Below are 12,485 nucleotides of genomic sequence, written 5' to 3' on the forward strand. Positions count from 1 at the left end.
GTATTAATGCCCTAGTATAGTGATGGGGACACTGTACTGTAAAAAGGCGCTGTCTTTTGGATGAGAAATAAAAAACTGAGGTTCTGACTCTCTGCGCAAATAACTGCAAAGCACTCTGTAGTAACCTGTTCCGAAGGGAAGGACTGTGTATTACATTCTGTAACCTACAGGCCTATTCATGGATCAAACGATTATTTTCCCTGGATCGGTTACTATAACTACAATTACTAATACTAGCACTACTACATTGCTGTCTTGCAGCTCTGGGGCCCAGGGAAATGAAGTTCTGTGGAAATGAAGGGTTTCCTTTGGATGCTCCAGTTTCATTGCGCAGTCTGAAGACATAGTGGTAGGTTAAGTATTGGCTTGTGGGAGAAACTGTCCCTGGTGTGCGTGTTTGTGTCTGTGTGTCCGCTGCAATGTACTTCTGTCCCACCTGGAGTTATCCTGCTTCACACTCATTGATTGCAGGGATATGCTCCGGCTCCCCTACAGTCCTGTATTAAAAAGATACAGTGGGATCTATGGCATTATTTAGTTCATAATGATAAAAAATCTAAAGTGAATACACCTCCTCATGCTTTTTAACAGTTCAGATTGAGTGGTAGTCTGCTATCTCTGTTTTAAAGCTGCTTTCTCCTTTGGGTATATTAAAATTCTTTCATCCATTAAAAAAAAAAGTTGTTTTTTAAAGTGTCGCGTTAAGGCAAAAAGTGAGACAGGATACCAGTCTGTAGGAGCACCAGTTCACCCTGGCAAAATGTGTTTGGACTGTTGCAGGATGCTGGAGCACCTAGAGAAATCACAAAGGAGTGTGGAGAGAACTTGGAAGAACAGAGTGTGGAGCTGTGAAGTGACAGCGCTACCATACCACTGCGCCATCAGACAATATTAAAGTCATTAACACACATTCAAAGATATGGTTATTGTGATTTTGTTACCAGATATTCAGATATAGTACTTTCCATTGTTATGCACAAGAATTCACAACCACAGTAGCAGCAGGATTTGTTACTAAAGATGAATGTCTCAGTGTATGAACAGGTTATAATAAATAATCTGCTTCGGTAGAGCAACCAGAATATCGAGAACTGATTGCAGTTTTCTATATAATATTGGCACCATCCAGTCATTTCTTAGAGCCTGATTAGCAGTTATTCTTGGGCTTTTGTTAAATCAGCCAAGCATATCAATCAGTATTTAGTTTTGGTCTCTGAAACCATGACTAAACATTCCTAATGTACATCAAACTAAACACAAAGATTTGCCAAAAACAAACAAATTGAATTAATAGTAAACATTTCCTTTTACTTAAAAAAAAAAATTAAACCTTTCTTTCTTCTCAACAACAATAAAAAAATAATATTAATGATCATAAGAAGAAGACAAAGAAGAAGAGCATATTATATATATATATAATATATTATAAATATAAATGAATGTCAGACAAGTTTTTTAACAGCTGGGGAAAAAGGCTTTGTTGTTGTCATCCCCCTGAACATCAGTTAAAAACCTGTATTTATGGCATTACAGCGACCCCATAACACTCCATTACCTGTTCACCTAAATTCACCTGTTCCCCGAAAGAAAAATGCTAAGATTAAGACTCCAAGCTTTACTGCTTTATTTAAAAAAAAAACAGAGAAACCAAAAAATCCTTGTTCCAACAGTAAATCTTAGTATTTGAGTTTTGGGTAGACATGCAATGTGCAAAGCCGAAGTATGAGATGAACTTGGGTGTACCAGTTTACTGACTAATTTTATGTAAAAAATAAATCAAATAACTAAAAATGTAGAGGAGTGTATTGGTAAGCAGTTATTAGTAAATTTGGTTTTGTATCATTATTGTAGCTATAAAATATTTGTTTTGAAATTGTTTAATTGTTATGTTTCTTTGTATTAAAAAAAAACTTTGTGAAGTGAACTGAACTTTTGCATTTTTTTATATATTTTGTATCTGTGCTTATTCCATGAAAAAACAAGCTACACAAGGAAAGGCCCATACTGTATATCCTTTGTTTTACCACTGTTTTCATCAATGCATGAACATCTGACCACATTACATCTTGCCTGTAGACAAAGTTAGCAGCTGATGTTTGCTCATTGGCCTTGCTCATCATTCTTGTATGGATCTCTCCTCGAGCTGGCTAGACCATACAGATAGCTCATACTAGTCAACAAATGTCCTATTCTCCATAAGGGCAGCCGGGACATTCACAGGCCTTGTAGGAACTACATTGAAGTTAAAAAGTACAGGATTCAGCCTTGCTACCTAGACTGTGCTTGTTCTTTGCATAATAATCAAACACTATAAAGGCAGACTGCCAATGTGCCCAAAACACATCAGTATTTGATGATTAGTTTAAATTCTAAATCATAAGAAATAATAAAAAATAGGTAACATTATTGCACAGTGGTTTTATTCTAAACAGCCAAAGAAGCAGTTATTCCAAAATGTCCTCAATCAAATGCGTTTATAAACATTTAAGTCTCTTGTGCAAAAAAAACTATTTTATTTCCCATTACACATTTCAATAGATGTATAAAATGTGTACGTGTTACAATACTTGTACATGTTACAATATGAACCTGAAACCACAGCTTTTACAAAATACCTATTTATTCAGGAATATCACTTAATTATTGAAACTCTTGTTGTAGTATATGTATAATAAGAAAATTAAATTGTTGTTTTACAAATTTAATAGGATATATCCTTTAATCCCACAATCCATAAAAACACAAGGTTAGTGTTTATTACAAAATACAACGAGGATTAGTTTTCTGAAAAAAAGATATCCAGAGCATTGTTTCTACATAAAGAACAAAAACATATTATATAAAGCAGTTTATTTTCTTAAGATTATGGAATATTAACATCTTCCAGTAATCCACAACACACATTTTTCTGTTACTGTTAAAGAGATACAGCAGTTAAGGCACATCGTCACATACTTCAAACAAATCATACAATGACTTTACAGATAATGAAATTGAAGGATATCTATACATCAAGGACCAGTTGACAAGTAAATATTATCTAAAGAGACAAATGTATGTTTACTAAGATAAATTATAATACAAAATCATTTTTTTCATTCAAGGGTCTGATATATACTGTACTGTAGTAAGAATGACAAAAGAAAGCAAGCATTAAACATAAAAACAAATTTAACAAAGATGACAGTGGATGTATCCAGCAAAATCTCTGAAACAATCTAATTTAAATAGCTCATTTCAAGTCAGGGTGATTTGCTATTTTCTTTTTAAGATCAGTGCTCTTTGGAAGAGAATCACCTCTTTGTCCAGCTCCCCAATTTGCTCAAACAGGTATTCAAAAAAGTGGGTGCAAGAGTCCTGACTTTCAGTCTGATAGACGTTTTAGAGGAGTCCTCCAATTTCCTCTTGATCTTCCTGTCATGAACGTGGGAAAATAATCTCCAGGATAATTTGTATTTGCAGCAGCTTTTGTAGAGGCAGCCTAACTGACTTTCAATACAATATTTCTCCTGGAGAGATTACAACCAAGTACGATAGCAACAGAAGACAAGTTTTGTGCAGTTTTAATAATAATAATAATAATAATAATTATTATTATTACACTTACTGTATATAGCACTTTTCTGGACACTCCACTCAAAGCGCTTTACAGGTAATAGGGACTCCCCTCCACCACCACCAATGTGCAGCATCTACCTGGAACGCTCACCAGACATCAGCTATTAGTGGGGAGGAGAAAGGAGTGATGAAGCCAATTGTTATTTGGGGATTATCAAGAGGTCATGATTGGTAAGGGAAATTTGGCTAGGATGCCCACCTTACACCCCTAGTCTTTTTTTCGAGAAACGCCCTAGGATTTTTAATGACCAGAGAGACGGGACATTAGTTTTATGTCACATCTGAAGGACAGCGTCTTTTTACAGTATAGTATTCCTGTCACTTTAGTGGGGCATTAGGATTCACACAGACTGCAGGGTGAGCGTCCCCTACTGGCCCCACTAACACCTCTTCCAGTAGCAACCTTAGCTTTTCCCAGGAGATCTCCCATCCAAGTACTGACCAGGATCACACCTGCTTAGCTTCAGTGGGTTGCCAGTTGTGAGTTGCAGTGTGATATGGCTGCTGGCATAATACATGTCTTGATTACCTGGACCAAGTTTGGTGCAAAAGGGTTTATTTTAAAGTGAATAAGTGACTGGTACGTAATAGGACACAAACACTCACAAGGAAAGGGAACTAGAGTGGTCCCAAACAAAAGAAAATAAACAAAATTGAGCTCGCTAAGAAAGTGAGGGGAAGCTGACCTACTGTAACTACCAAAACAAACACTCGGTCTTCGGCGTCCAACGCCCTGGCTTACCTTCACTAACTACACAAAACCATACAAGACAAAAGGCACTCACTCGTCCTAAACTGGTGTTACTAATACAAAAACCAAATACGTGTGCAGAATGTACCCGACAGCCTAACTGTAACAATTCTACAATTATTAGACTTAACACATAAATATAAACACTGTGATACCCCTAACACTAATCGATATGTACTCTCAGAAATGCTTTTAAGTTTCCTTTTTTCTTCAGATCAGACTAGACCCTGTTTATTCCTTTTACGTTTAATTTTAAAACTTGCTTTAAAAGTATATCTGCTTCTTGCTGTCTGCCTTTCCTCTCCAGTTTGACTGCTTGTTTAAGTAGAGCTTTACGCACATCTATAAGGGTTTTTTCTATGACCTTTTCAGGTTCCTGATCGAAAGAGCCCTGCATACTCCATGTATTTGAGTGGCTGCAATCACTTTTGGAATCGTCTTTACTAGTTAACAATTTGCTGGGGAGATCACGGACCATGCAGCCCCCTTCACATCTTATCTGATCATTCTCATTACTGGCTCCCTTTGCCATTAGGGTTCCTTCTACAGTTCTCAGCTGAGGAGATCCTGCTTCAGGATTTTTCTCTTTTTTCTCATCTGTGTTTCCTGCTTTTTGTTCATTGGCTTCCAGGTCTTTTCCATTGCTGTGACTGACTGAGGCACTTTCAAAGGGCACAGGCATCCAGTCCACACCATCAGGAAACAGTGGTGGCACATAACCTTTGTTTGACACACCAGCCTCTGTTGGTTCATTAAGGTATTGAAGGATCTGAAAAAAGCTGTCTTCTCCATAATCTGTGGCCTGTTCCTGTACCTCTTTATCTGTAGACTGTATAGGAGATGTTCCTCCACCACTAGTCACATTGGCATTCTCAGAAACCATATGGCTTTCTAATAAAGCTAATATTGTGCTTAAGTTGTGGTCCAGGTCATCATTTTCCAAGTATGAATCAAAAAATGGATCGTTTTCATTCATACAGACAGGGAATGGATCATTCAGTTGGTCATCCAATAAAAGAGAGGCCCTCGTCTCTCCTGACAATTCAGGTTCTTCAAAGTTAACAGTAGGTTGTAAGTGGCTTTCAGTTCTCTTTACCTTGTCAGAAGGTAGACTGTGTTCAGTGGGATTTAGTTCTCCTGTACATTCTTCATAAAAGTGCAATTTCCTTGCATACTGGTTTGTCATCTCTTTCTGTCCAGCTATATTTTCAAAGAATACAGGGCTTTTAGCACATGGAGAAATGGTCAATGCAGCTCTGCCTTCACTGCATGGCTTGTCCTGTAAAGAAACAGCTTCAGTTTCATTAGTAGGTGATTTATTGTTACTGTCTATTAGAGATGACATTGAACTTGAAGTCCTAGAATAATTACACAGTATAGGCAATTGTACTGGTGTGTGATGAACTGACTGCTCAGACAGCATAGACACATCATTTGTTCCTGTAGTATTTCCATTTTGGACAATAGGTTTAATGGAGTCAGTTTCTAACACTTTTGTTAGATTTGTTTTCTCACAGTCCTCAGCACCAAGCCTTTTTGATTGTTGGGCTGGAGTGGATGTCATAATTAAATCAGAACCTGGCACATTGAAAGACAAATGGGTGGCTTTCTGAAATTCCAGATTAGTTGCAATTTCACTACCTGTTTCTACACTTTCATCACACGTATCAACGGCAGATGGCTCATCTCCAGTTAAGTCAACAGTTGCAAAGACATTGTTTCTCTCTTTGTTAATGGATTTTGTGGTCAGTTTGTGCCCAGTATGAAAATTGTCTTCATTCATGGAGAGATCTTTTTGACTCATGGTAGCACTGTGGACGTGAGCTGAAACTTTGCATTTTTTCTCAAGTTTGGTACCCTGTTGAGAATCTCTCAATTCTGTGTGCTCTATGGGATCTGAGTCACTGTCACTGGAGTAAGAAGATCTTTTTCTCTCTGTTGTTTTTTTCTTCTTTGTACTCAACCCTGTTTTGTGACAAAAGCGGTGCAGTTCTGCTTCCTTTTGTTCCTGGGGTTGTTGCACTAGAAGTTGATCTGTATTCTGTCCTGATTCTTTGTTAAAATAATTTTCCCTGGAGGCTGAGAAAAAGAAGTTGTGATCCGAAATCCCAACCATTTTCACGGTGTGCAGGTACGCTAAATGATCATCCAAGGTTTTGTCTGTCTCTTGATGATCACAGTGCAGGGTCTGGAAGAGACGTTGTGTGGAAGAAGATTTTGTGTCCCCTAATGTAAAACACTGTTTCATGTCTTGTTTGTTGAAATACTTGATAAAATTCCCATTCTCACCCATTGCCTGTCTGAACAGCGAGTTTTTGAAAATCTGACTGCGGTATTTTTTTTCCTCGATCGTCCCACAGGTAATCAGTTTGTAAACTATCACATCTTTCTGCTGTCCAATTCTGTACATACTGTCTAAAAACTGACTGTCTGTGGCAGGATTCCAGGATGGATCAACAATGACCACCCGATTGGCAGCTGTTAGATTGAACCCTACTCCTCCTACTTTAGTTGTCAGTAAGAAGACTGTATACTGGCTCTGTGTCTGAAACAACGTGACACGGTGGTGACGCTGGGCAGCAGAAAATACTGTCCCATCTACTCGCAGCAACTTAAATTCTCTTTCTTCCAAAATGCGCTCAATAATATCCAGCATTTTTACAGACTGAGAGAAGACAAGAACTCGACTACCCTCCTCTCTGAGCCTTTCAAGTAAAGGCACAAGGAATGCTATCTTTCCTGATTCTTGAATAAGATTTTCACTTGGAAGCTGGAACATGTTATTCTCATCAAAGTCCTCAATAAATTCGTCATGTGAAAGATCTAAACCCAACTCATCCCAGTCAAGCAACTCACTGTATTCTCTGACAGTAAGCAATCTAGGATGATTACAGATTTTCATCAGACTATCGCTGTCAGTTAACTTTAAGTCAGCAAGACATCTAGTAGAAATGAACTTTTGGTACAGTCTCTCTTGTAAGGGGCTGAGATAAACCCACACCACAAGATCATTCTTCTTGGAAATCTGGGACATCTTGACAGTATCAGTAGCAACCTGATTTTCTTTGTATGGCTCTTGCTCTTTGCTTTCTCTCTGAATGTCTTCTTTTGTTCTCCTAAGGTAGTAGGGCTTTATCACTTCTGTCAAGCTCTCTGATGTCTTCAGGCTCAGTGCTTTCTCTGAGGGACTGGCATGCTTCTCCCTTCCTCTCATTATTGGATTCTCGTACACCTTTTTAAAGCTTGGGTACGTACCAAGGAGACTTCCCTGGCAGGCGAGGTGGAACAAAGACCACAGCTCTTGGAGGTTGTTCTGTACTGGTGCACTAGAGAGCAGAAACCGGGTCTTTGCTGGGATCACATCTGCTGCTTTAAAGCTCTTGCTAGATCGGTTTTTGATCTCATGAGCTTCATCAAAAACCACACAGTCCCAAACAAATGCTTCTTCGTTATTGGTGGAGAATGTCAGCAAGTTAGTAAGTAACATTTTGTATGTGATTAGGAGCACACCTCCTGTTTGCTTCACTTCGTTCAAATTCCTTACTCGATCTTTGTTTGTGGTATGAAAGGTAAAGAAATTTATATCCAGTGTCCATTTTGTTAACTCTTCAATCCAGTTCTCCAGCAGTCCGACGGGCATCACAAGCAGGACAGATCTAATTTGCTTCATGTTTTTCATTCCGGCCAAATACATAAGAATCTGTACAGTTTTTCCCAAACCGGGGTCATCAGCTAAAATCACACCCTTTTTATTTTTTTTGTATGCTTCATAAAGGAAAGCCAGTCCTTTTTTCTGATGCTCATACATTTTGTCAAATAATGATTTAGGTAGTAAAAATCCGCTATTGAGGACATCCACTGACTGCTCCTGGGCTGCCTCTTCCAGCAGTTCCCTGCTCTTTTTCCGCTCCATGTTATTTGACCTATAGAGGAAAATTAACAATTTCCATGAAGTCTTGTCCCAGCTGCCTCATTATGAACTAAGAATCCAAAATACATTTTATTTTCTTCACCACAGCTCATCATTTCCAGTCTCGGGCCTTTATGGCTTGTTAATTTCTGAAATTACAGATTCTGAGATTGCGCACAGTTTTGTGGTGGTTAAGGGATCAGTTTTGAATCTGCCCTGATAAGTCTGAGTCTGATATAATAAGTATGATTGCAGTGCTGGAAGATCTGACGAAACAGATGGAAGTTCTGTAGCTGAAAAGAAATATGATAGCAGATAGCAGGAAGCAAAAATAAGTCTCTTCATGCTTAATTACCCCTCTTTGGGTTAAAAGTGACCCACTGAAATCCTTACTAATTGACTTTCAAGTCAAGGATGGATAGGTGACCTGTAGGCTCTGGGTAGCCCTGTTTTATAGGTGCTTTCGCGGATGCATTTTTATGGGTGTTTTTATTTTTATGGGTATATAGGCAGGGCCGTCTCAAACGGGAGGGCGAAAGGGGTGAACGCCCTGGGCCCTGCGCTCTGGGGGGCCCAGAGCCGGCAAGCCCATCCCCAATCCCACTTCACATATTCGCATAGTTATATAAATACATTCATGTTTAAATATTTTAATAAAGCGACACACACTTTTATTTTAACTCAAGATGAAATCTAAAGTTAGTGGGAGAGCAGATGTTTTATTCAGAACTGGAGGCGTGTCCCGCACTAACTACTGTACATCATAGGCCATCAGTTGCCAGCTAAAAGTGATTACGTCAGAACTAAACTAGCTTGGGAAAAAGTTTAGAAAAACTGGCGAGCACAAGCAGAGGTAGGGACAAATTTAGAAAATACTGCAGTGGTTGTGAGAAAAGAAAAAGGAAGCGGAGGAGGAAGGACGCAAATGTGGCACTTAAAGGGTCTTCGGAAAGGTTGACTCTAAAAACCAGGAGCGAAGAAGAAACGGACATGGGTGGTGATCTCGACTAGACAAGGATGCTAGCAGTGAGACACCTGAAGGTACCGATAGCATTAACAACAACGGCGATTAGTAATTGTGTTCGGTTCAGTATGTCTGTTTGCGCAGGCCAGTCAGGTAGCTATTTCATCACCTCAACACTGCTCCCTGCCACCACCGCAATATAATATTATATATATATATTTAGTCAAGAAGATGTTTTTGTTATAATTGTTTATCATGCAAGTAAATAGAAATAGTTTTATCATTGTTCCATTTTAAATCCCACAACACATTTTTTAAAATGGCTCTAAGGCCCAATCTAAATTTATTGAAAAAGTAAAGTTTGGAATCCAAATTAATTAATGTTGTTAGTGGCAATACCACCAACATATCAAATAATTTTATGAAACAAAGTCAATGTGGTAATGATTTATGAGCTGTTTTTATTTTAAATTAATGTTCGGTATTCTACAATCTGCTTTTCTTCTATTAATGTTTTCACACAGTAATACCTATACTAGCTCCAGTCCTGAACATACTGTATGAACATAAGAAAGGTTACCAATGAAGGTAGCCTATTTAGTACATCTGATGCTTTGGGTAGCTAGAAACAAATCTATGCAAGGATCTCCACCATTGTCATGAATAAGGTAGCTTGTTCCATATTCCCACAGCCCCAACTGGGTCACTTGAGTGACCACTGTGTGTATAGGTTTTCCTTTAAGCTCAATTTTTCGCAACAAAATTGAACTGATTATTGGCTTAACTGTAGAACAGTTAAGTCAGTAGTTCTTAAGGTAGCCACCTGATTTAAAGACACTTATAAATTGTACTGTACTGTAGGCCTCAAAGACTGGAGCTGGGAGTTCCTGCACTAGATTTTTTAATCAAACAGTAGCTCTCTCCAATTAAATTTGGTTAATCAGAGATATCCTTAAAAATATTTATCATAATGATCAGCATTTTATATGTTGCTATAGACAAATTTACAACACCAAGGGAATGTTAACGTTCTAAATCACTGGAAAATAGACTTGGATCCAGATTGTCCCATCATTTAGGCTTGTAAAATTGAAATGTACCTAATCTGGTGTCAAACACATTACAGTTACTATGAGTAGCCATTATTACCGCCTTCTGTAGTTGCAACATGTACTAAATGACATAACTAGTATGAAGATGCCTCCTACCTCAGTGAAATTGGAAATGCAGGAATTCAACACCAGCAATTCTAACACAGTGCTACTTTTTATCCGTATGGTGGCAACAGAGACCTGCAAAACACGGTAAAGCTAAAAATATTTTCACAACAGCAACAAAACTCTTTTTGAATGTACCCTAATCTCTTTTTTCAGCTCTTCTTTCTGAAGGTAATTTGGTTTTACAGAGGGCATCATTTAAATGAAAGTCAATAGCACTGCAAATGTAAATGATGCCATTACTGAGGAAACACAGTGACTTTTAGTTATGGACAGGAATTTGCTTCTAATTGTAGATTCAGAGAGGTTAAAATGACTCCTGAAACAAGAAATTCCTTGGAATTCGATTGAGAGACTACTAAATATTTATTCAATTGTTTATGCATGTATTTATGACTGATAGCATTACAAAAAGCTTTCAGTTACAGTATATGCAGATTATTGTCTCTGTAATTCCCAGGAACTATGCATTGCACACTCCTTGAACATATGACAACACAGTGAAAAAAATACAATTAAATAGTTGATTGTTTCACTCAGACAAGTCCAGACTGAGAATTTGAGTGCTCAATGAGTTTTCTTATTTCCACTACAAAATCAATTTGTCTACATATTTAAAACAAGTAGTAAACATTAGTCATCTTAAAATGAGAAAAAGTTATATTTAATCTGAAACAAAATTTAGTCACAGTAAACAAGAAAACATCTAAAGTAGAGTAGACTTTAGTAGCACTTTCCAATGTTAGTTTCTAAAAGTCTGTATGTACTGTATATTTATTAGGTCACTTTGATTCTTTTATAAGGTTTCTTGTGCATGTGAAAATAAACCATTATGGTCTAAACTGCTCGTACAGTGTGAAGAAGGTGACAAATTGTGTTGATGATTTAAATGTCATAATTAATTTAGTATTAAGCAAAAGGAAATGATCATCTTACCCTGCAAATGAGTGCTACAGTATAACAATCTGTTGTGTGGTAAGGATTTGTTTGGAATGAAATTGGAACATCAGCCACAGTAAGTTTCTTTACATTTTACATATGCTGGAAATATATTCCACTTTTTTCTCTGCTTTTTAAAAATAAATCAGGTAAAATTTTAAAGTGGAAGTGGATTTTAAAGTTAAAGTCGAATTGTGCCTTTCCATTTGATGCTGAGCCTCTTGTACCAGAGTTTACAAATACTTCTAATGAACATAAAAACTACGGAAAATGCCTCTGTACATTTTCTATGATAAGATTATCACATTTTCTTTGTCCCAGTTCTCTGCTGATATTGACACTCATTGACAGGTATCATGTACTGTACTTACTGTGATTTTTTCTGTACTTTCTTAAACAAATGAAACTGCATTATAAAATGGAGAAATACTTTTAAAACATGAGTGTGATCTTAATGCCCTAACAAAATTAAAAAATATTTTCTGTCAATGCTGACTAAATTATTAGCGTCAAATCAGAAATGTCTTATACCTACATTCAAGATGCAGCTCCTGCAGCTTCTAATACTGTTGACAGACCTTATACTGTATCATGTCATGAAGGTGTTTCTATTTGTCTAAAGCATTTATGTCTTTTAGCACCTCCCTTCAGATCTACATAAATGCTGATTGGACAATACTTTCTTAAAAATAAATACCAGGATGTTTACAAGAGAATGGTGAATTTAAGAGAGGTCTGGGGGATCATTTAGGGATTTTCCTTTGCATGTCCCACCGTTAAACATAAAAAAGTATTTGATCCACATTTCTAATTTTTAGCTGCATAATTCAAGTAATAAAGGAATCTTTACAATAATTATTCCGAAGTCAAATTTTTGATTTAGTAACAGCAACCAAGTATGTTTGAAAACCTTCTACTAATTATATAGAATAATGTTTTATTCTAGATTTGAAATAATATATTCACTCACAAATATCTTTTTAGTGGTGGTGCCATCAACCAGGTTTCTGGTTTATTCATGTAAAATTAGATTTTTGTTCTTGTTTTGATATTTTGCTTTGTCTAGAGCAAAGCACACAAGTATTC

At 37.2% G+C, this 12,485-nt stretch overlaps 1 protein-coding gene across 1 annotated transcript; it reads right to left on the minus strand.

The window, feature by feature from the left end:
• Nucleotides 1-4,584: 4,584 nt before the first annotated feature.
• LOC148653608 (DNA excision repair protein ERCC-6-like) lies at nucleotides 4,585-11,993 on the minus strand. The gene is made up of 3 exons (XM_088648830.1): nucleotides 11,935-11,993; nucleotides 10,452-10,535; nucleotides 4,585-8,292 (listed from the first exon to the last, which is right to left on the minus strand). The coding sequence occupies exon 3, from the start codon at nucleotides 8,280-8,282 to the stop codon at nucleotides 4,590-4,592; it is 3,693 nt and encodes a 1,230-aa protein (XP_088504956.1). The 5' UTR covers nucleotides 8,283-8,292; nucleotides 10,452-10,535; nucleotides 11,935-11,993; the 3' UTR covers nucleotides 4,585-4,589.
• Nucleotides 11,994-12,485: the final 492 nt, after the last annotated feature.

The sequence above is a fragment of the Lepisosteus platostomus genome, chromosome 10 (assembly GCF_059453375.1).
Source record: "Lepisosteus platostomus isolate fLepPlt1 chromosome 10, fLepPlt1.hap1, whole genome shotgun sequence".
NCBI classification, from domain to species: domain Eukaryota; kingdom Metazoa; phylum Chordata; class Actinopteri; order Semionotiformes; family Lepisosteidae; genus Lepisosteus; species Lepisosteus platostomus.

What these genes read in the sequence shown, in the direction of transcription:
- LOC148653608 (XM_088648830.1), bottom strand. Translation starts at nt 8,282, where the DNA reads ATGGAGCGGAAAAAGAGCAGGGAACTGCTGGAAGAGGCAGCCCAGGAG.